This window comes from Camelus dromedarius, chromosome 8 (genome assembly GCF_036321535.1).
Source record: "Camelus dromedarius isolate mCamDro1 chromosome 8, mCamDro1.pat, whole genome shotgun sequence".
Taxonomy (NCBI): domain Eukaryota; kingdom Metazoa; phylum Chordata; class Mammalia; order Artiodactyla; family Camelidae; genus Camelus; species Camelus dromedarius.
The window spans coordinates 1,639,346-1,664,087 of record NC_087443.1 but is presented as its reverse complement, the minus strand read 5'-3'; the positions used below and the strand labels follow the sequence as shown (position 1 = coordinate 1,664,087).

At 42.5% G+C, this 24,742-nt stretch overlaps 1 protein-coding gene across 15 annotated transcripts in view; it reads left to right on the top strand.

The window, feature by feature from the left end:
* RYR2 (ryanodine receptor 2) overlaps positions 1–24,742 on the top strand; it is a 543,353-nt gene that overhangs the window by 434,325 nt on the left and 84,286 nt on the right. For all 15 annotated transcript variants that reach the window (XR_010381799.1, XM_064487828.1, XM_064487826.1 and 12 more), the window contains 10 exons: positions 3,570–3,630; positions 4,807–5,045; positions 6,493–6,574; positions 10,446–10,576; positions 13,252–13,572; positions 14,821–15,061; positions 15,442–15,529; positions 17,752–17,844; positions 22,628–22,798; positions 23,822–23,881. Coding sequence is in view for 14 of the 15 variants with exons in the window: in XM_064487828.1 (XP_064343898.1) it covers positions 3,570–3,630; positions 4,807–5,045; positions 6,493–6,574; positions 10,446–10,576; positions 13,252–13,572; positions 14,821–15,061; positions 15,442–15,529; positions 17,752–17,844; positions 22,628–22,798; positions 23,822–23,881 (1,487 nt within the window). In the remaining variant the exon portion in view is untranslated. The remainder of the gene's footprint in view (positions 1–3,569; positions 3,631–4,806; positions 5,046–6,492; positions 6,575–10,445; positions 10,577–13,251; positions 13,573–14,820; positions 15,062–15,441; positions 15,530–17,751; positions 17,845–22,627; positions 22,799–23,821; positions 23,882–24,742) is intronic.

Below are 24,742 nucleotides of genomic sequence, written 5' to 3'. Positions count from 1 at the left end.
GTCCCCGGAGCTCAGCAGGTCCACACCGTTCGTGCGGACCGCTCCAGTGTTCTCTGCAGAACGTTGGACGAGACAAGTGTTAGCATGTGTTTAAATGAAGCAGTAGGTCTTGCTAAAATACTTATTTTTCTCCAAGGTGAGTATGATTTGTTGTTGTTATTTAGAGAGTTGTGCTATTGTATGAGTTGGTAACGATGGTTTTAAAAACCCAGTGCTTGCTGTGTGTTGTTAGATTCAGGTGTGAGCTGTACCTGATTTTCATCCTGTACCTTTTATGTTTGCACACACACACTGATGCAAACACACAGGTCTTAAATAGGCACTCCTTAAGCTTTTAGAGGAAGTAGCTTGAATCTTGAAAAAACCAAGTTGAAAGTATCAAACTTTTGGTTTTTATGCTACTCAGAGCAGTTAAGAAGTTACATATAGTAAAGAACATGGAAATACAGTCATCACTGTAAAATTTTACCATCTCTCTGCCCTCTGACAGGCCTTCCTGCTCTCGCTGACAGGGGACTGGTGTTTCGGTTGTGTGCTGTGGCTGGCCTCGAGAAGGGCTGTGTTCATAGTCCTATGCTGGTTTTCCCTCACTGCGTGCTGTGTCTCTTCAAGACTAGCCATCAGTTCAGGCTTTTACACGTGCCAAGAACACTGGTGCTTTTGCTTGGCCTACACATGAGAATGCTGAGGATTCAGTTAATACTTTCTCCGCACCCCTTAGGGTCCTTTCGCACCATTTTTACAGTGAGGTGCCTCCATTTGGAGCTGTCCTGTACCTGACCTGGGGTGTGCCGAGGTGTGCAGATGAATGAGCTCATGGGTGTGTGCCGTGAGCCATTACAGAAGTCTCACACGCACCGGACACGTATTCATCTGACCCACAGAACGTGTCTGGCCACCGATGCCCCTTCCTCTTGGTCTCACTCACCTCCCGCCGTCAGCCACGCACACTTCCCTGAGCGCCTGCTTGTACCAGGCACTCTCCGGGGTGCCGGGCTGCACCTCACGAGCTCCTACAAATGGAAGTTTAAACCATCCGCCTCCTTTGGGAAGAGGCCTGCGTAGGCCCAGTACAAAGTACAAGCGCCGGTCATCCATATGAAGGGACAGTGGCACTGTGAGTTTTTGGAGGAGTGTGGAGCCAGTCTCTCTGATTTGGTGCTGAACTCGGTTTCATGAGACTCGTTTGCACTCCTGTGTCCCCTGTTCCTCCTGGGCCTTTCCTCTTTCATTTTCTGTGCTGCATCCTCCTCAACTGTTCTACCTCCACACAGTGGAGACTCTGGGACCTTTCTGCCTCTGTGTTTATGCTCATGCTAGCTAATTTCATTCAGGTCCGTGATTTTTAAATTATCCGTATGCTTACAAAGCCCACATTTGTAGCTCTAACTCAGATCTCTTCTCTGCACTCTAGATTTTTCTCAGTTGTCTATGCCACGTCCCTGCCTGAATTAATAGGCCCACCACACTTAGCCTGTTGAAAGCACAAGACCCAGCCTCCCCTCCTTCCACGTTCTGGACCCCCCCTGGGCTCTCTCCACATCATTAAATCTACCAACATTCCCCTACCTGCTCACCCACGGTTCCTCACCCAAGCGGTCACAGAGTTATCCTAGTCTCCTCTCCCTCCCACCAACTTGCAACCCATAAGCAAAAACTTAACATATATTCTTAATTTCTTCACTGCTAACATCCTAACCCAAATTCACCACAATCCATCCATTCGTTCTAGACTCCTGCACTAGCTTCCACTCTCGCCCTTCCACAATTGGGCACATTGGAATTACTCCTTTTAAAATATAAGTAAGTGCACATCCTGTTCAAAACCTAAGAATGTCCTCCTGCTGCACTCAAAAAAAAAAAAAAAAAAAAGAAAAAAAATCCAAAGCACTTGCTCTGGCTGCAAGGCTCTAGAAGCTGGTTCCCATCCTCTCCACCTCACACCCTCCTCCTTTCCCCCGAACCTACCCACGTCAGCCATCTAGCCGTCCTTGCCTGGAACGGCAGGTGCATTTTCTGCCCCGGAGCCTTTGCACGTGCTGTTTCCACCGCCTGGGCCCTTCTCCCAGATGTACACGCGGTTTGCGCGTACGCTTCCTCGGGTCTCTGCCCAGATGTCACCTTCTTGGGGGGGGCCTCGTGACCACTCACCCTACTGTTCTGTCCAGTTGCTCTCATCCCTCTCCCTTGCTGTGTATATTTTTACTTTGACCTGATGTTATGTGACATATTGATTTCTGTTTTGCTTAATAGCTCATTGTCTGTATCCCCTATTAAAATGCAAGTACCCTGAGAACTCTGGGAGCTTAAGAGTGCCTGGTGTTTAACACGTGTGTATTGAGTGAATGAGCATATGAGTAATACTCCTAAAGGCTACAGGAGAAGCCCTTGCACTCCCACCAGCCAGTAGACAGGGACATAAATTTCACCTGGCTTCCTCTTCATTGTTACCAGAGGTTCTGAAATTTAAAGCGCAAGATTAAGGGACATGTGCTGAGAGAACTCAGAGTCTCGACAAGGAATGCCTTCATGTTCTTCTTTCCTGCATCGCATCACTGAACTGGTGTGCCCACGTTCTACGGCAGTCATTCGTTTCCCTGTGTACTTAATTCATTCACTTTAGGGTACTTTTGTGTGTAAAGAACACAACATGCTCAAGTGTTTTAAAAACTGACGTGCAAATCCTGGTTGTTAAGCTAAGGACTCAGGCAGTGGCTGTGTCTGAAACGCACAGGACGTATGGGATGAGACAGTCAGGGTGTCAGACCATTGTGAGTGGTCCAGTCACTCTGTTTCCTCAGAGTCATGTTTTATTTTATTTTCTGTATCCTTATCGCAAAGTAAAATATGTGTGTTCGTTATATAATCCCATTTCTGTACTTCATGATAAACTGTGCCAATCGAAATGACTGAACTTCGTTTTATTTTTAAGAAGAGTCACCCCCGTTTCAAATACCTCAAAAAGGTAACATTTAGCTTCTTCAGCCTCTGATGCTTTTTACACAACAGTTTGGTGCTTCTTTTCCACCAAAGAGCAACGACATTCAGGCAGATTAGCTCATTTCAGTGCAGTTGAATTCAGGCAGATTAATTCATCCCAGTGCAGTTGATGCAATAAGGAAGCAGACCTGCTTGGGGTAATCAGTGGAATCACATTTACTAGATTTACAGCCCACCTCGTTTCGTGAAGGCTGTCACTGACCTGACAAGTTGTCGTGCAGTATGACTTAAAACTCAGACGAGCTGGTAGAGGGAGAGCTGGTAGCGGGGAGGGGGACACACCTGAAGAGCCCAGCCGGAACCCCCAAGCCTGGTGCAGCGCTGCGAGTGCTTGTTGGGCGTGTCAGCTGTTCGATGAGACATGCTTTACTGCTTTCCTACTTACATTCGCATAACCACTTTTAAGCAGAGAAACTGCATGATTTCAAACCTGATTATCAAAAAACTTTTAAATTGAGTTATCATTATTGAGTTGTGTTATTGGCTAATTTTTGGAACACAAATATTAATAGAAAAAAACGTTGAGAAATTCTCAAGACAATTTATACAGCGTTTCGTTTCCTCTTTAGGAAATGATGCAACATCAATTGTCAACTGTCTTCATATTTTGGGTCAGACTTTGGATGCAAGGTAAATGACTGTATTTTTATTTAAATCAGTGAGTGTAATAATGATGTATAGGAATATTAAGAGTGCTTTGATTTTATTCTTTGGAATTAAAGATGTTGGTGTAGACAAAAAGTTTTTTGTAAATTAGTAGTACAATAACATTTTATTATTTTTATGGTCATTTGTAGATTGTTATTTAAATTTCAAGTAAGTTCTGTAATTGAGGGTTGAATTGGGACAATACTGTGTGGAATAAAAACGAGGAGCTCCACCTCTAGAGGTCCGCGTCCAGGCATGGTCGTGCTCCGCGTCGGGAACAACGTTTAGCTTTACAGGAGACACAAGGGTTGTGTTCTGAGTTTCCAGATGAGAAAAGAGCAGTGTGAGGTCCCACAGTAGATGTGGAGGTAGACCAGTTTCCAGGTCTGGGCGCTTCCTGCTCTGCCGCCAGCATGGCCGGAAAGCCACACGCGAACCCCATTTGGTTAGCAAAGTTGTTTCAGCCTTTAAGCCACACATGTAACTCAGTTACTATAAGTAAAGGTTCCTGAAAGTCTTCTACAGAGAATATTCCATGGTGCTCTCGATGATTGATTTTTGTGTTTAAAATTTCATTTGAGGTGTTTTATATGATAAATGAAGAAAGGGGATGCTATTACACTCCTCCATTTTCTGCCAGAAGTAGCGGCTTTAGCGCATCACCTCTGCACAGGCTCAGTCTCCAGAGGCTTGTATAGAAAAGACTTGATTGCTGCCCTTACATTGAAAAACATCTGTCATTTGGTGACTTGGTTTAGCCGACACTAAATGTTTCTTTCCCACCCGTTACCTCAGAAAGCATTCTGGTTTTGTTGGATTTGGGATTAGCTAAACTGGCTCAGGAGCTGTGTTTCGTTAGTTGTAAAATAGTCTCAGAATTTAAGACCACGGATGGAACACATAAAGCATCAGGTCTGCCTTTTGCTCCGAGGTCCTAATTACATGGACTGGGAAGGTGTTTAGGAAAGGGTACGCGTTTGCATTTATGTTGCTGTAAGCTCAAGTACACAGGAAAAATTTATTAGAAAGTGGGTTTTAAAAATCTGGTTGACTGAATACGGTCGTGGACAAATAAACGTCGTGTAGAAGCTGGGTTCGTTTGTATGTTGCTTGCCCCCCGCCAAGGCCCGCGTCCTCCCTTCGGTATTTGCGTCCTAGGACCGTGATGAAGACTGGCCTGGAGACTGTCAAGAGCGCGCTGCGGGCTTTCCTGGACAGCGCCGCCGAGGATCTGGAGAAGACGATGGAGAACCTCAAGCAGGGCCAGTTCACCCACACCCGAAACCAGCCCAAAGGCGTTACTCAGATTATCAATTATACCACGGTGGCGCTGCTGCCAATGCTGTCGTCCTTATTTGAGCATATTGGCCAGCATCAGTTCGGAGAAGATCTGATATGTATGTAAACCTTTTACTCAGAGTTTCATTATCTAAATAGTAGAGTCGGAAATTGTAACAGCGCATCTAGGTTGCTCAGGCACTGCTTTTACCTTCATGTGCTTTTTATTTGTTTTTGCAGAACTTCATAGGGTGACATTTGAGTTACAGGCATTTGAGTTACTGAGTCACGTGGGCTCAGAAGGGACCAGGAGGTAGTGGTTATGGACAGCCACCTCCACATTGTTGAAATACGAGTTCCAGATTTTACTATTTCTGTGGTGGCTCTTTCCATGGACATTTTCTAATGCAGTGTCACCATACGACCTGCAGCGTTAAGTGATTTCAGGTCATTTCTGAGTCGATGCAGATTGTTTCCACAAGCAACCCCACTGATAAGTATGAAGAGACACTCGAGACAAAATCTGTGTCTCAGTAACTGATCTCCTGGGATGGCTCGGACATCCTGTGTTTGCAGGGTTCTGTCTGTTTTCATGGGGGGCTCAATCAGCTGTTTGGGGCTGGGATTCTGTAGCTATTAAGAATGTCGGCAGGATGCCCAGGGTAGCTGGGACAACCGGCAGGACCTGGTCTCCTGCGCTGCTGCTGGTATGAACGCAGGAGAGGACACGAGCCCGTGCCGGGCAGTCACGTGCGTCTGGCCCGCACACGCTCAGTATTGTAGGTCTCCCGGGCCAAGTGCCACTCTGTGTGAGCACCACTGCGTTACTCAGTGAGGGGCCCGACCCCGAGCGGCAGAACACTGACATTGGTGTTGACGCTCCTTGGTTCAGCCGTGGGAGCATTGCTTGCAGCCCCACGTGGACGTAGGGACAAATGTGGGGGACGAGGGAGGTTCCCCCACTCACATCATGCTGTGTCCTCCAGGGAGGGGTGGCCCAGCTGAATTAGAAATCCAAAGTTCTTAGGTTCCTTTGCCTGTTGAACATATTTTATTGGACCAAAGATCATCTATAAGGTTTATTTGATTTTCCAGCTTTAAAAAACTTCACTTACGCCTGGAATTTCAGGTCGTTTCAGAAATCATTGACATACCCCATTCTCCAGCATTACCGTTGTTGTTCATTAGAGACTTAAAGTAAAAGGCAGTCTTTATGTACCTTTGGAGCAGGAGTCAAAACTGTTTTTGGTCTTAGTTTTATTCTTGAAGAAATCCTTTATTCTTGTACCTGAAGAAAAATGATAAATCATTCCTGATAATATTCTGTCTGATACTCAGAGCACAGTTCTTTAGAATGCTTTCAGCTCCTGAAAGAAAAGAGTTTTGTTTGAGAAAAAGTTTTAAAATTTTATTTTATGCATGTTTGTTCTTGTATTGCTTTTTTCAAATATTAAAATGTTATTGTGCCTTTAATCTGGAATTTTGTCTTTAGCCTAAACTTTCTCAGGACAATGTACTGATAACAAGCTTATTTTTTTTTTTAAGTGAGATTCTCTTTTTCCTTAGTGGAAGATGTGCAGGTGTCATGCTATAGAATTCTGACTAGCTTGTATGCTTTGGGAACTAGCAAGAGTATTTATGTGGAAAGGTAAGATTTTAAAAGTTTAACTTCATATTAATAGTTATTTCAAGTGTTATGATTATTTATTTCAAGAGTCTTCACTTTATAACTTTTTACTTGGTCATAAACTAAAACAACCAGATTGACACATTGAGTTCCTTGGGAGTAATTAGTCTTTAAGTTAAATTTAAACTGATATGATAAAAACAAGTGCATTATGAAAAAAGGTGTAAAGCAATAATGGTAAAGACCATAATTAACATAAAGTTTAACCTTAGAGTGTTAATGAATTTTATGAAGGAATCTGCTAGTGCAGTTTCTGGTTATATATCAGAAATACAAAATAAACATGAATTTAGGCAGCTGTTAAGACCCATTTAATTTCTGTCCTGTCCTCAAGGTCCAGAGGGAAGGATTAGCAGGATGAGGCGGTGTGGACAGGTCAGGTCGGGCAAAGTGCCCCCCTGACCTGGGCAACGGAGATCACTGGCAGCTTCAGTCAAAGATTTCTGTGGAAGGGAGAAGGGAAAGAGGGCTTTCAAACGCTAGGACAAATAACAAGACACGCTGGTGGGAGGCTGGTCAGTGAACTAAGCGAGTCGGAGGTTGTTCTGAGAGAAGAACATTCCGTAGGTGTAAATTCTCCCCCAGGTTAATCTCAATTATAATACAATTTCAAGTAGAAATTTGCTTTTTATTGAACTTGAAAAAATAATTCAAAAGTTCCTTTAAAAGAATAAATGCATGAGACTAGCCAATAAAATTTTGAGAGAAATAAGAGTAATAAAAGGGTAATCATGTGGTCTACCAAATATTAAAACTTCTAAAGAAGCAATAATTAAGAGTGACAGTTGCAAAAGGATAGGAAAGCAGATTAATGGGAAAAGGTAATTGGGTTCACTCTGAATATTTTTGAAGTTTTACCTGTGTTTTAGGTTAAACTCTGTTTTCTTATGATTTTCATGACTATAAAATATTTTATCTGAAGGACGTATTGTGATTTATTGAAATGTGCCTTTATTTTTCACATATTGGCTCTTTTCTCTTTTTCACTTACATGAAGGATGCTAGATGTATGTTCATAGTTTTCTGTGTATTTTTATTTTGTTTCCTTTATGAGAATTTGGAAACCTAGGTTAAAGAGTATGCATATATTAAAGGATTTTGATACGAAATTGATTCAGTTTGCACTTCAGAGTTTTACAAGAGAATTCTCATTTCCTCACGTTTCTCATTTCTGATTATTATTCTTTTTTACTATTTATAAATTTAATAGTGAAAAATGAGATCCCACTTTTATTTTCAAATGCATTTCCCTAATTACCGGTTACTAGCGATTTTTGTGTCTTACTTTGCCATTTGTATTTATTTTATAAACTGCTTTTTCCTATCTTTTGCCCACTTTTCTATTAGTGCTGTTGTACTGATTAGTAATAACCATTATATTTGTCAACTATTAACCTTGCTTATCTCTCCTGTTTTTATGACTTTTAGCATTTTTGTTCCTTTATAGTGTTTATATATAAAACATTATGTGCAGATTGTGGTTTATGACATGAGAATTTTGGGTTTTTATGTAATCAGATCTACCAGTTATTTCATATATGTTTCTTCCCCTTAGTTTCATAATTTTTTAAAAAGTTTATACTGCACCCTTAATTAATAACTAGAAATTCAAATATTTGTTCTCCCAGGTTTTCCATGCTTTCAGTTGTTTAGATTTACTTTTTAATCCTTTTGTTCATTCAGTAAATATTTATTAAGCGTCATATAACAGTGAACAGATAGATCCCTGCTCTCACAGAGCTTGTGTCAAGTGGGAGAAACAAAACAAGCAGGCAAACTGATGAACACAATAGAGGCGAGTCCCTGTGAGAGTAAGAACCCAATGCAGAGAATGACGAGGGGCGGCCAGGAGCGTGTCCTTTAGACTCAGCTTTCTCTGCTCAGCAGAAAAAGGCTCGAAGATAAGCCAGGCGTAGACTAGACATGCGTCTGAATTTCACGTTTCTCTCTGGGATTATGTAGAATTCAAATTCACTTTTTAAATCACCCACCATGTCTGATGTCACAATTTATTAAATATTTCTTTTATTCACTGATTTCAAATAAACTCTTCACCATATGCTACATATATTTGCTAGGTTATATGTCTAGAATTTCTGTTCTGTTCTATTACTTGATTTTTAAGTAATTGGAACAGTACCATGGAGCCTGAATTGTTGGTGTTTTATAACATTTCTGAGTATCTGGTAGTCAGATTCTTTCCCACCTCAGCAGTTGCCGTTTATTGTTGTTACTGCCTTGCTGGGGTATTTTTCTTGATAAGATTCGGATCATTCTGTTAGTTTCTAAGTGTATGTGTATGTGTGTGTGTGTGTGTGTGTGTGTGTATACATACATATATATATATATGTATGTATATAATTAACTTTGCAATTATAAAGTGAGAGAGAATATAAAAATAAAAATTTGAAGATGAGTAAAAAGATTTGGAAAATATGACACTATACTAAAAAAAGTTATTTTAATACAAGTCATCTAAAAGAAAAATTAGTATTTCCAGAATACGAGCACAAATGATCCAAGTTAATCTGAGAATTCATAATTGAATTTGTATTTTAAAGTAAATTGTTAAATAATTCACATGAATTATTAATGAAGTAAAAGGACTAGTCCATTTGAATGTCAGGAAATAGATTAGCTTCTTTGGGATCATACATGAAACATTTTAGGCTACTAAGTTCTTGAGTTATTTCTCATTATTTTAAAACATTTATTGAACCTATACTGTGTACCAAAAACTTTGCAATTCTGTCTCCATATTTTTAGTTAAGGAAAGAAAAACTTGAAAAGAGTAAGCAACTTTCCTATAATGAGTAACACCAGTGTTAGGATGAAGATCAGGACTTGGGTCTGTCTGAATCTAAGCCTGGTCTTTGTAATTTACTAGATTATTTTTAGTAATGAGATTTTATTAGATGTTTGAATAGAACTTTATTTTACTCATTGGCGTTCTGTGAAGGGCCATTTTCTCCTAGCTGGACAGGTATTTACTAGTTTTTAATTAAAATATTAGATAGTCAGACATTGTTTAAGTGTGTTTTTCTAGTGAGAAATTTAAAACTACCTAGAGAGTTATGTAATCTTTTCTTAATTAGAGCCATTTTATTGACTTTCAAATAAAATGTGTACAGTCATTTAAGGAGTTCTTAAACTGCTGAAATCACTCTCCTATTATTCTATATGTAGTAAACACTTAATGTGCTCATAAAGCCTTGGATTAAGTAGATAACTAAGGGAGAGAGAGGATTTATATCAGGAGCAGGGGAGTAAATTGAGTAAATTGATCACAGTCTGATTCCCTAAGCACCTTCCTTCCCTTGAAAATGATAAATCAATTTTGAGTGTTATCAATAGTTTATAGCATTTGTCATATCTTAGTATTTCATAGCTGCCCTGAAGTTACTTATACAAGGTAAAGTTTCAGAAATGCTAATGTTTGCTTGTTAGTGTTAGTACTTTATTTTTAAATTTTTTATCAAAATCCATTTGTTCACATGGCAAGAATTCTTCCTTAGATCATCATATTAAAAAAGAAAGAAGACGGCACGTGAAATATCCAAGCTTGTGGGGGAGTTTACAGGTTTTTATTTGTTATTTTAGTATGTAATGTTTTTAGTTTCTTTTTAGCTGACAGATAATTTAGCTTTTTTTGGTGGTAGAGAACTTGCCATTGAAAGTGTATGATGTTTTGCAGTATAGAAATTGGGTTTAAAGTTTAGTTTTATCAGGAGCACTGTTATTGCCCTTTTAGGTGGAACTAGTCAATTTTCACGTAACTGCTTCAGTTATTCACTTAGAAGACTTAAAAAATACAAGCGTTTTCCACTTACAGGCAACGTTCTGCATTAGGAGAATGCCTGGCTGCCTTTGCTGGTGCGTTTCCTGTAGCCTTTTTGGAAACTCATCTGGACAAACACAACGTTTACTCAATCTACAATACGAAGTCTTCACGAGAGAGAGCAGGTAACGCAGAAGCACGTGCGGCATTTCGTATCTGAAGCTAAAATGTCATGACATTTGTTATTTGTTGTATTTTTTAATGGGCCATTTTTATTCATGATCTCCAATGCTGTTTGTTCTTAAGAGTTATTGTTTGGCATTTTTTGGAATGCAGAATGCTATTCCCATGGTGTTTCTGAAAGAAAATTAATTTCTTCTAAGTTAATGAGCCACAAATTAACACTCTCGATAATAAGACAAAGTTATCAGCAGATACGGAAAAAATCAGTCATTCTGATTCCTGACTCAGTTGCCGTGTACAGGTGGTCAGCGAGCAGACAGCATTCTTGCTCATTGTATTTCTGGGTTTGTACCTGTCATTTTTCTTGGTTCACCTGCTGTGTCTACCTTACTGGGACAGCTTTATTCCAAGCATTTTTTCCTAGCGGTTTGGTCCCCTAAGTCTGATAAGTCTCTTGTATTTTAGTTGTTTTCCAAAAGCCCTAAAGAGCTCCCCAAACGTAGACAAGAAGTATTTGCTGTTCAAAACACAAACGCATTCCTCTCCGTTAATGAGATCGTTTCTTTGTGTAATTCATGTTTTTATGGGACCTACTGGTTACACTGATTTTATAGTGAGTTCTCTCAAGTAAAAACCTTTTAAAAACTCAAAAAAAAAGGTCACTATTGAATTAGCCTATTTTATGATTCTAATTTCATATAGCAGAGGAAGCTAAAGAAGAACATGCTGAGTATGACCTAGCGGTATTTTTCTATGTAAATTCCACAACGTATTTGTAAACGGGGAGACGCAACTGAGTTTGGATTATTAGTTATCTGTGTAAGCGCGTCTTACTGAGTTGTCTTACTAAGGATTTTTGATACGTTGTATTTTTGCCATGAGTCAAGAATGAAGCAGATTGTTCTTTCATTACAGTGAGGATATGCACAGAGCAGATCATTTACCTGCTTATGTTTCCATAGCAAATTTGCATAACAAAGCAAAGGGATTGAATTTAATGATTCTCTTTCACTCATTGTTCAGGCAAGTCATTCAACAAATAACCACTTGTGACGTACACCCGTGGTGGATGGAAGGGACATGATACCGAGATGAATGAGATTTAAGTCTTTTCCTTGGGGAGTTTCTAGGTGATAAACACATGTGACAGAATTCAGGGTGATAAATAACATGTGACAAAATTCTGACAGAGGACACTGAGGACACAGAAAACGCAGTCAGAGCTGAGAGCACCTGGGAAGATTCAGAGTTGGCACAAGATGAGCCTTGAAGTTAGAAACACTGAAACTTGGGTCTTTTAGGAGAAACTTCAGGTACTTTGAGATGGAGATAGCTTTTAGGGGAAGAAAGAGAAAAGAGGAGGCAAGGATGGAAAAGCAAGATGAGACAAGGAAGGCCTTCTGTGTCGGGTCAAGAGTGGAGCCTGTACCAGTGCAGAAAGGGTCCTTTTATTGGCTTTGAAAAGGGGAGTACCACAAGTAGATTTGCATTTTAGAAATCCATCGTAGCCATGATGAATGAGCGAGCATCACCAATCAGAAGATGATTGTAGTGATTCAGAAGAGCTCTAATGGGGGCTAGGCCCCTCAAGTGGAGTGAGGAGATTGTGACAGATCTGAGAGGTAGAAGCATCTCCTGCAGGAGATGAAGGGACATCAGAGCCTAGAATTTCTCCCGGGTGTCTAGCCCAGGTGACTCACTGAATAATGTCCTCACCGAGGTCGTGGTGCCTGCTCAAAAGATAGATTGCAGAGGAAAGGCCAAGTTTAAATTCAGACCCATTGTATTGTAGTTGTTTTTGAGACATTCCTTATGAGACACAAAAAAACTTTAGGAAATAATGGCTTCAAGTTATTAGCTGATAGCAGAAGCCCATGGGAATGGCCAAAATGGCCTAGGCAAACACCGAAGCTGAAAAAAAGAGGTGAGGTAAGGATGAGTCCCCTAGAAAACCCACATTTACAAGTTCAGCCAGAAGAAAAGAGTTGGTCAAGGAGAGAGGCTAAATTCAGAAGAGAGTCAGGAAAGACCATGCGTTGAGGTGAAGGAAAAGGGGTTTTTAAGAAAAGGGAATTAGGTGAGTGATGAGAGGTCCCACTGTAACACTTAGTAAGATAGGACTGTGGAAGACTAAACTTGCTGGGTGGTAGAAGGCAGAGGCTGTCATTTCTGTGGCTGGGAGAGCACTTGGAAAGGTCAACAGTCTAGAGAGACTTGAGCTTCTGAAGTGGGGCAGGAAGGGGCTGAAAATCCAGGCCTGGGTGAGGCCGTGCTGTCGGGTTGGTTCGGTGTTGGGAGCACAGGTGGGACCATGAACAGGGACCTCAGGACTCCTTCCTCCGGAAAGGGGAGCGAGCTTGGCTGTGGACCAGAGGCGGGAGGCTTGTTGGCACGAGAGGCAGTTGGAGGAGGAGACTTTGGATACCCCGTTAGCTCTGAAGTAGAAGGGACGGCCGTCGGCTGGTCTTCAGGGGGTAGGGTGAGGACTTGGGGAAAAGGAGTTTGAAGTCGCTGCTGGGAGAAGAGGGAGAGGGATCCAGCTGCAGGCACGTCAGGTCTGGCGGAGCTTGGGTGCCCATGTGAGGCGTTGTAGCTGGGGGCTGCTGTCCGCAGTGGCCGTGTGACCGCCCTGTCTGCTCTCACTGCACACTGTTCATGTTTATGTGTGCCTCTCTAGCTCTCAGTTTGCCAGCTAATGTGGAAGACGTTTGTCCAAATATACCATCTCTGGAGAAGCTCATGGAAGAAATCGTGGAACTGGCTGAGTCCGGGATCCGCTACACTCAGATGCCACATGTGATGGAGGTCATCTTGCCCATGCTCTGCAGCTACATGTCCCGCTGGTGGGAGCACGGCCCCGAGAACCACCCGGGGAGGGCAGACACGTGCTGCACGGCACTGAGCTCGGAGCACATGAACACGCTGCTGGGCAACATCCTGAAGATCATATACAACAACCTGGGGGTGGACGAGGGCGCCTGGATGAAGAGGCTGGCAGGTGAGGCTGGGCCGGAGCGCCGCTTCCCGGGGGATTCGGGATACGGAGGACTAGAGCCGCCCCCGTCTTAGTCTTTTTTAATACTTTCTTCCGCAAACAATATTCCTGATTACTTCTGTCACGCTGTTCTTTAAAAGACGCAGGTTTGATCAGACACTGGGTAACTTTCCACAGGGTTACTACTCTTAAGTGAGTAAACATTTTCTTGATTTGACAGTCTCTCTAAGAAGAATCCGTGAACACAGCAGTAAAAAGTGGTGATTCTGTAGACAAAGACAAAAATAACACTGAATTTTGACAGTAATCTGCCTTACCGGGATTTGGGGAGGACAATCAAAAGACCCCGTCAGATACTCACATTTATCGATCGTTGCACTCTCTGTACTGAGTGACTGGAAGCAGCTTGAATGCCCGGCCACTGGAGGATGGTCGCGTTGATTGTGTGCACCCGTGCAGCAGAGTGCTGTGCCACCTTCAAACATTAAGGTTTCGACAATGCTTTATGACTTGGAAACTGTTCAGAATATCATGGAGGATTAAAATAAGAGTTTTAAAAATTTAAGTTCAGAAATATACATATGAATTTTTTCTCTGATAAAATTTCCCCTAAAAAAATACACCAGTGTCTTACTAATGTGGGTAGAGTGATTATGGTTGATTTTAACATTTCCCTTTTATACATTTCCCCAATGTTTATATGTATGTTACTCTTAGGAGAAAAAATGCCTTTTAAAAAAGGCCTAACCAGGTGTAGAGCTCTTGCTGACCACTGCAGTGATCACGAAACACATGCGCAGCGCTGTGTGTGACCTGGCTCCTCCGCTGGGGCAGGGGCGGGAACGCCCAGGCAGGTGATGAAGGGGATGAGCAGTGGCAGAAACGCAGTCTCCTGTGCTTTAGGAAGAGGGCCAGGGGGACCTTTTCCATTTGGGGACTTTGCTTCTTTGTGTGAAAATAATTGATTTCCAAAGTGGGTGAAAGTCTTTTTTTAAATTCTGAATTAGCTGCCAGTTTCTTTTTTAAAACACAAGGAAGCACAGCAAATTCCGTTCAGTAACTGTTTTGAACAGCAGCTGTGTAATCAGGTCTGGGGCCAGGAAGACAACCGAGGCGCGAGCTGGGTGCTAACGGAAGCCGTGGGCTGCAGGGGAGGGAGGCTGAAATCATGCTGCAACTGTGGTGACCGTCTGAGCCTCACTTTAATGACTGTTTATGCAGAGCCGAACGGTAATGTCTGTCTTCAAACAGTGTTTTCCCAGCCCATTATAAACAAAGTGAAACCTCAGCTCTTGAAAACTCATTTCCTGCCATTAATGGAGAAACTCAAGAAAAAGGCGGCGATGGTGGTATCGGAGGAGGACCACCTGAAGTCCGAGGCCAGGGGGGACATGTCCGAGGCGGAGCTGCTCATCCTGGACGAGTTCACCACGCTGGCCAGGGACCTCTACGCCTTCTACCCGCTCCTGATTCGATTTGTGGACTACAACAGGTAGAGTGTCCGAAAGTCATTTCACTTCTCTAATCCGGTCGTAACCTCACTGGGTTCTCGTGTCCCAGTTGAACTGCCTCATTCACTACTGCTTAGCGATGATGAGCTTGCTTGTGATTATGACTTAACCAGAGGTGGGTAGGTACGTTAATTTCACAGTCTGCCTTGCGCATGTGGAAGTTAGCAGTTTGACGCTGACAACGTTGAAATTATTTCACATGTTCCAGCTGTGCGCTAAAGCCACTTATGAGCTCTGTGGGCGAGCGTGCCTGCCTCTAGTTTCCTTGGCTTCAAATTTAACCTGAGAGGGTGATTTTTGTTTTTCCTTTCATGACTTTAACAAGTAACTGAGAAGCCGCTTTATGTGTTGCATGACCCAGGGCAAAGTGGCTCCAGGAGCCTAACGCAGAAGCAGAGGACCTTTTCCGCATGGTGGCCGAGGTGTTTATCTACTGGTCAAAGTCCCACGTAAGTCGGAGCGTGTTGCCCCTGCTCACTCTTTGGTGTGTGTCGAAGACTTTCGAAATTTAATCAACTTTCCAACCCCCGTAGTAAACACCTACCAGCGTGTGTCTCAGGCTTGTCTCCTGAGTGTCACGTAACTGGTGAGGAGACAGAATAGGTTCCCCTGGGGAGCTTGAGTTTTGTAGTTTATCCTTCAACAATCACAGAAGGTTTTAATCACACTCCATAACATCACCGTACCCTCGCCCGTAAATCTCAGGGCTGTGTGCCCACAGAGCTGTGGTACTCCCCCGACCTTCCCTCTGCTGCGTTTGGCCGCCTCGCCCCTGGGAGTCTGAGGGCCTGGGATGGGCTCCTGTTTCCCCGGTCACTTGTGAAGGTGCTGCTTCTTTAAATTCGTTCTGTCATCACACACGTTTATTTCCCTAGGAGTTTAGTTTTGTTCACTCATTAGAATAAAATAAAGCTCCTAGGAATCCTGTCAGTAGAATTTACAAGTACATCTTTAGTGAATTTGCACTGTTTTGTATGCTACACGTAGAACTATATATTTCTAAATCTGAAAAAGATTTTAATTGTAAGAACTTTGTAGTAAAATCTATTACAAAAATAAATACTTACAGATAAAGAAGGAACTTTATAGTGACCTATAATTATTTCCAGTGACTAGTAGAATATGGATAAATGAACATTAGTGTCTCAGATTGTTTCAAAAGCTTAGAGTTTTTGTGTCGGTTATTATTCTGTGGTGCTATGTAAAAGGGAGACTGAGAAAGTAAAAATTAAACACCTCAACCTCAGGGTGTCATTAAAGGTCGCTTCCCACTTTATTTCATTATGTTGTTATACAAGTCTGATTAATTTGAAAATGTAATATTTTTAAAAAGTAAGACTTTTCTACTTAATATTTAGGATAATAATTATTTGTTGCCTACCTCTGAGGAGTCTGTCAAACTTAATACCAAGATGTATATAAAAACGTACATTAAAAAATATAATCACATAGAGATAATAAAGGAAATAATGGCTTTTTAACATGTCGACTTGTCTCTCCACGCTGACATTCACTCTCTGTGGCATCATGGGAGATTCTTTCAGACTCTTTATGCTCCTCTCATAAAAGCACATGATTTCTTATCCTTGGTAACTCACCTTAAGGGGGATTAGATCATTCAGGGTACTTCCGAAGGGAATTTTGAAATCCAGAGCCCCGAGTAAATCACTTAAGAAAACTAGAAACAGCATATTTTTCCTTGAAGAACTGAGAATCTTCAACTTCATCAATAGCTAAAACACCAAAGAAGTATCTTTAAAAAATTTGTAAGCAACACAGAACTTTGAAATGAGTGTATTTGTCATAATCAGTAGGTTTTTGGATGAATGCCTAATGATACTTTCAAGAATAAGAAAAAAATCTGAATGTGTGCATTTGAATCTCATGGGTATATTTAGAACACACATCTGTTAATATGTGTCATGCATATTCTTCTGCAAATACTTAACTATGTGAATAGCCATAGTATTATTAATAGTAAGTTGGCATGTTAACATGAGCTGAATGAAAGTTGACGCATGGTCTACTCACTGTCCTTCATACAAACCTTTATTACTCATCGATTACTAACATATTTACATGCTTTAAAATTATTTTATTTGGGTTTTGCTTATCTGAAAAAGGAAGATCGTTTCTTTCTCTTTGAAAACTCTGTGATTATTTCTGCTTTTATTCTGTATTTGCTTTCACTCCTACCACTGCTCAAATTTTGCAAGTGCTTTTATGTTCCTAAATTAAAGGTGAATAAGATAATGTTATGGTATTTGAAAATGTAGGTGGAATAGCTGACTGAACGGGAAGTTGCGTTATGGTTGTGCATGCCCTTAGGAAATCTGTTTTTATCCCAAGAGGCAATATATGCTTTTCACCGTAGCTGGGGTTTGAATATTCATTCCATCCCTTGGTAGGTGTGTGACTTTGTTACTTACACTTTCCTCACCTTAGTTTTCCCATCTGTGAAACATACATATTTATGTCTAGTTCCCAGAATTGTTGCCCGTGGCCAAGCAGCCTCATTGGATATTCCACAACTATGTGTCTCCCTTCTTCATGTCTTATACATCAAATGGGTCCTTATCTTTGTAGAAACTTTGGGGTCCTGTGTAACCTCTAATTCCATCAACTTCTTATCTGCGTGACTTTAATTGACATTTCCTTTGGAACTTCTCAGAACTTCAAAAGGGAAGAGCAGAACTTCGTGGTGCAGAATGAAATCAACAACATGTCTTTTCTCATCACAGACACCAAGTCAAAGATGTCGAAGGTACGACTATGATCTGTTTCATTTTCTAGCAGATGTCTGAATGCAACATTCACTAGTTGAATGAGTTGATTTTTTAAAGATCTCTTGAAGGTTTACAACTGGGATTTGGTTATTTGATCATAGTGTCTGCTGGTTAAACACACACCGTTTTAAGGGTGCCTGGGCCTTGTTTTACTCAGGTGTGGCAAGACGTGCAGACACAGAAATGAGGGTCACGGGGGGAGAAGTTTGTACTCACAGCTCCCTAGAAATGGAAGGCACGGCATGGAATGGGGACACATGGGGAAGCACCAGGGTCCATCACAAGGCGGGGGATCCGGGGGGCCATGGACAAACACCTTCACTGTGGTGTCTACGGGAACGGCAGGAGAGACAGGGTAAGCAGGGTTGGGGTTGGCTAGTCTGAATAACTTGACTGGGCTCTGTTCCCGGTTGTCTGGTACCTGGCCTCGGTGTTAGGGCAGGTGGCTTGAGGTTCGGGTAAGGGAGGAGATTGGGGAACATGAACTCTGGACTGATTGGTTTGCATATGAAAGGCGTGCTTGCAGGCAAGTGTTTTTCTATCTCTAGGGTTTGACAGCCCTGGAAAAGACAGTCAAGGACCAGTAGGGCCCCAAAATGTCAAAGCATCAGAATGAAAAGACACACTTAACAGACACACTCGCAAAATTGCCAATCAGTAGAAATATACATATAATTAGTTAATGTCATGTATGCATCAGGAGTAAATATATGTACATTTATGTGTGTCAGATACATACGTTCAAAATAATTAGCTGAATTGTTTAAGAACCACGTGGATGGATTCCAGGTTCTCACATATGAAATGGAAATTTTTGTCTTCTCAATCACTCATGTTTGGGAAAGAAGAACTTCCTTTCAAAACTCTAAAAAATCCTTGCCTTTATCTTTTGAATTGCCACTAAATATGAAATGAACATATTACATGGAATAACACAAAATATGCTGCCAAATGGCCAAAGATGCAAAACAGTGTGGTACCCTGGCCAAGGAAATCAGTTCCGAGAAGACAGACGCTGGGGCGGTAGGCCCACCCCCTGAACCCCTAGAGTCCATCTGACTTGCTTCACTGGTGACTGCCAGGACCACAACATGTCGTCACCCACACCCTGTCTTATTTGGAGGTATACATGCATGTACTTGATGTGTTGCCCATGAACTCAAAGCTAACGCCTGCTGAAGCGGTGCGTGCTGGAACATTTGTCCGACCACTGCCGGCTGTCACTTCGTGTGGCTGTGCTCCTGAAAGACTTGTAAGAGATGAGACAGTTTTCTCTGGGCCGACAGTCCGCCTCAAGAGTGGGGAACACCTCCTTCAGGAGGGGCTGTGCTCAGAGCACACACTTCACACAGGGTTTGAACTGAAGACTTAGTGAATTTCTCTGCCTGGTCAGCATGTTGCCAGCTCAGACCGGTGTTAACAGAGGCACAGAGAGAGGACGTGAGAGGTCAGCGCTTCCTGGGGGAGGATGACAGTGACTTCAGGGTGTCAGCACACTCAAGGAATCAGAGGTTTTCCGAGCAGAGGTCTTCAGCTGGTCCCCCACGCAGGGATAACCCAGGTTTCTCTGGAGCGCCATGTCCAAAATCGGGAGGGAACACAGAACAGGCGACGGGGGCCAGCTGACCAGTCTGGAATATGGGAGCCTGGGGCGGGGAAGTCCTTCAGCTTCAAGCCGAGTGTGTGTAGCCCGGAGAGACTGTGCGTGTGTGGCTGGCCACGGTGCTCTGGTGGTCCTACTTTTCTTCTGTTTTGAGGAACCACCATGCAGTTAAGAGTGGCTGAACCAATTTGCCTTTCCACCCACAGTGTGTAGGGGTTCCCTTTCCTCCGCATTCTCACCAAAACTTGTGATCTCTAATCTTTTTTATGAATAGGCTCACTGCCATACTTAGTATGTCCAAATTCTCAAAAACCACAGTTATCTATGTCTGGTGGAGAGTCGTGGGCTATTTCACTGCAGGAGTATTAGAAAGTGCTTCCCTTTTCCTTGGTCTTCTCCCGCCCTAAATTTTAGACGAAATTGTTAGAGCTGTATTTGTGGCGCATGCTTGTGTGGGTGTCAGAGAGAGACAGACACACACACACACACACACACACACACACACACACGGACTGATTTAAGAGAGAGGTCATTTATCCTGCTTTCCTCCTTAAACATGCTGCTGACAGAAACCATCAATGAGCAATCTGTAATAGGAATAGGAAAGATTTTTATTTGAGCCAAACTGAGGACTGTAGCCTGGGAGACACAGATTCAATTCAGGAAGCACTTGAATTGTGTTCTGCTGGACTACGGCATAGGGGAGGCTTATAAAGGCAAGAATCGCAAGCTACATAAGTTGTTTGTCAATTATAATTGGAGCTGGCAAGACGTAAGGGTGCTTGTTAAGTAAGATCGGTTAGGATCTGAAATGGTTGCATAGTAACCGGGGGAGACCTTGAGACCGTAAGGTCGCAGCTGGCAGCGGCGGGCAGATACTGTTTTGAGAATGGCTGGTAGTGTCCTTCAGTCTGATACAGCTCAGAACTTTCAGGTTCTCAGGGCTGCAGGAACGTGTCTGAAACCACATCCACAGTGGCCACCTGGCACTGCTTTGGATGCCTGAACCACACAGTTACTCCATTTTAATTTTTTAAATGCATTATTGTCTTTAATGGTTAAAGCAGATGTACAATGCACATTTGACAGGCCGCAAAATAGGCTACTCTCGCCTGTTTTAGCATAAAATTTAAGTTAAATCGTGTATAAGCCAGAATGACTTCCCCATACCTCAACATGTGACAGTTTCCTCCATCAGTGCCTACATATTGACTGTGTTATTGTGTATTCATATCAGCTTCAAATGTTAGGGAATAGATGGAAAATGAAATCCAAATTCTATAGCTTTAGCAGTTCTGCTCAATTATTGAGCAGCTCCTGTGGGTGAGGTGCGTGCAGTGCTTGGTTCTGCATATACAAAAAGGAGCAAAATGGCTTTGGCCACTTCCCTAATGGAGCTCCATAGTCCAGGGAGGAAACGGGCCCTGAGCGAGCCAGACCGACCGGCAGAGAGGTGCAGGGGGGTCTGTGATGGCTTGTTAAATTTTTTCATACCTGTGGTGGACTGTGTCACCCATATTGTTCAGAGATTCATTAACTATTCTTTTCTGTTTTCAGACTTCGTGTGGTATAGAAAACAAGATTCTATTTTGAGCATAAGTAGGAATTAATTTATCTAGTGTTTCTCAAAATCAAACAATGTATAGTTTCCTTTAGGGTTGGTTTAAATTATTTTTATTATAAGGTCACTTAAAGAGTTCCTCCTTCTATAACCGTAAAACCAAAAACAAAGCTTTACAGGTTAAAATCAAAGAAAACTTAGACACCAATAAAATTTAGACGTTAATGTATTGAGTAATGCTGTTTTGCTAAAACTAAATTACCAGTATTAGATAGAAATATGTTTGCATAATTTGTATCAGCTTGTTTAATTTTTAGGATGGTGATTCCTTGTTTGGGTAAGTATTTTTGTCACTGTGGTTATGTTTCCTTTTAGCAAAGAGCTCATTTAAAACCACTGATCCATTATTTTCATGGGCTAACTAATTTAATAGTACAAATTATTATACACTGTTCTGCTTCTACTTGCTGAGAATAATGTCTTACAAATTGATACAGATACAAGTGGGATCCACGCAATAAGTCATCTCTTGGGAACGTGCAGAAAAGCATGCTTGTTGCTACGGTTCTGATATTAAAGGTTTGATGCATCAATAGATACGTGACATATGTAGTGACATATTTATTACATATGTTACATTATCAACATGATGCATCAGCTGCCATCACTGTATGATTTCAGCTGTTTCAGTACTTTGACTATGCAAAGAACTTCTTTTCACCATCACGTTGTGATAAATTTCGCCTTCCTTTGGGGAAAGCAAATCATTTGTATGTTAAATTCTCTTCTGCTTTTTTCTCAGCCCAAAACTATTACAATATGTCATTATAGTGAAACTGTCTTCAATGTTTGATTTATTGCTACGAAGAGATTTAACATGCACAAGAAGTGGCGACGGGGCAGTAGTTTTAATTTTAACCTGGGAATGGTGCCTCCGTAATAGGAGGAGGAATACTCACTACCCGGGGAGGGTTAGACTCTGTCGGTTGAGGTGGCCCTGCTGCAGGCGTGATTCTCAGCGAATCACAGGAGAGCTCTGCAGGGTCGTGGCTGTGCTCAGCTGGGAACAGGTCGTCCAGAGGTCGTCCTGAGTATTTAAGTCACATCCGTTAGCATATTATGTCTCTTTCCACCGAGTGGGGGTTAAGGCCTTGGGAGACAAGTCCTCAGCCTGTATGAAAGGCAGGCGTGCTTTATGAGAGTTTGATATATACCACTTGTGTGCGTGTGTATTGCAAAGCAAGCATTTGTCAGAACAGACCCCATTTATTCTTAAACGTTTTCTCTTAAGCACTGAAAATTATGAGGCATACAATATCTGAAATTGCCATGGATTTTTCATACGTCCACCTGCCTCTCTAAAACTACAATGTGCGTTTTCCTTCTCAAGTCATAGAGAAATAGTTCCCAGTGCAGGCTAGTGACCGGGGACTCTTCGAGTAGGACTTGACGTCGGCAAGGGTGCCGAGAAGGAGAGGGGGTGTGTTCCTAGCAGGATTTTCAAACTAGGGACCAGCAGAGAACGAGGAAGGGGAGGCTACAGTCGAGTCAGAAGGCCCCTCCCTCACCCTGTGACATGTGTGTCGTCGCTCCGCAGGCAGCCGTGTCTGACCAGGAGAGGAAGAAGATGAAGCGCAGAGGGGACCGGTACTCCATGCAGACGTCGCTCATCGTGGCGGCGCTGAAGCGGCTGCTGCCCATCGGCCTGAACATCTGCGCGCCCGGGGACCAGGAGCTCATCGCTCTGGCCAAAAATCGGTTTAGTCTGGTAAGGGTCCTGTCCCTCCTGGTGGACGTGACCACTCGCCCTCCACACGCTCTCTGACAGCATCTCATTTGCTCCGACTGTTTTATTAATAAGCAGTTTCTCTGCACAGGCCCTAGTGCTCAGACGCAATGACTGCCTATATGTTTTTTTGGAGGCTGTTTTTATTTCTAAATTATGTTGATCACCTCCAGGGCGTATTGAGAAACCAATAAAAAAAAGTGGCAACGAGTCACTGGTAGTGGGAAAAAAATGGATTTCATCCGAACTCCTCTATAAAATTTGTCGTGAGAGGTGGCTGCGCATTTATGAAGGGTGGTTTTTCAGCGTTGGAAGGATGATGTCCTGTGCCGACGGAGGCTGGATAGGATGTTGACTTTTAAATCAGCAGCCTTTCCCCTGCAAGCAGTGAGGCTGATGTTCTCAAGATTTCTTCGTGGCCTCTCTTTTTATTCTTCATGGCTACACAGAGAGGAGGCAATTTTTGGAAAATACCAGTTGGAATGGTTCTGTTATGTCCACGTGCCTGGAGGACACCCCCCCCCCTCGTGCCCACACGGGACGCCTCCCTGCACGCCCAGACCGCAGGAGCGGGCTGAAGGCAGGTTGCAGCAGGCTGGGCTGCAGGGACGTGGGCCCGCCGGCCACTGCCTAATAGCTGACTATCGGGCTCTGCTCCTCATTATTCCCGGGCCTTTGGGGGTGGTGTTGGGTGCTATGCGGCTTCGTGGAGGTCCAGAGACGGCTGGAGACATACTTGTGTCTGAACTCAGGGGAATGCGCTTCTGCCCGCTGCTGCTGTGAACCGAGCTCCACTGAGTCCAGTGCACCTTCTGTGGAGTTAAAGTAGACACTTGTTCTGTTTCAAGTCACAACAGTATCGGGAGATTGTCTGAGCACGTGTTAATCCTATAACGATGCTTGTTCAGACGTGTACCATTGCAAAAGAGGTTCGGGTTGTTTCTGTTGACTTGAGACAGTTGTGCATTGTAAGACTTCTTTTAGGTAACACTTATTTCTTGACAGAAAGACACTGAGGATGAAGTACGAGATATAATCCGCAGTAATATTCACCTTCAAGGCAAGGTAAGCCAGATGTCACTCTAGAGCACACTCAGTACCTGTCAGTCAGTCAGTCAGTCTGGGAGAATAGTACTAGACTGATGTCACTTTAACAGGTAGGACAGTGGAAATACATTACTTTAATCAGTTGTTATCCTGCTTGCAAATACTGTTGTATTAAAGACTTGCAAGACACCAAATGGTATATTTTTAAAACAGACCATCAGAGACGGTCAAACTTTGAAAAAAAAAGATGTCTCCAGTTGAAATAAAGGTTGACTATTTCCTCACATAGCAGTTGAGAACCTTTGGGGCACGGAGACAGGTGTCTATGAGAATTTGAAATTTTACACCTAGTGCTCAGAAATTAAATATGCGTACTTACGAGTCATTAGTACACAGGAGACAGTAAGGGTTACTGTAATGGGAAAGCCCGTGTATGCGTCTGCTTGTGCTCTGCAGAGAAGCATGAGTGGAGATCAGGGCAACACCTGCGTTTCAATGGCGGGTAAAGCACTGGCCAGAGGTGGCTTCTGTAGTCCCAGCATTTACCATTGTTTGGAAATGCTTTCGCACTGGAGGATAAACTGTTGGTTTGTTTACAGAACCTGCTATGTGATGTGAGAAGTCTAGCGATGTATTGTTTTGATGCAACTGTTTGCTTCTTTTCTGGTGTCCCTTCTGAGGATTTTTTTTTTGAACTATGAAGATGTCCAAATGTCAACAAGTATTGACTACAGTATAATGTATACCTTTCTGGGTATTAAAATGTTTCTTTCCAAAGACCCAAACCATACTTTTTTCTTTTAACACTTTGGAATAAAATGATAAAAATGCAACATGCTTTCATTTATGCACGGCGCATGAGTATTATGTAGAACAAGT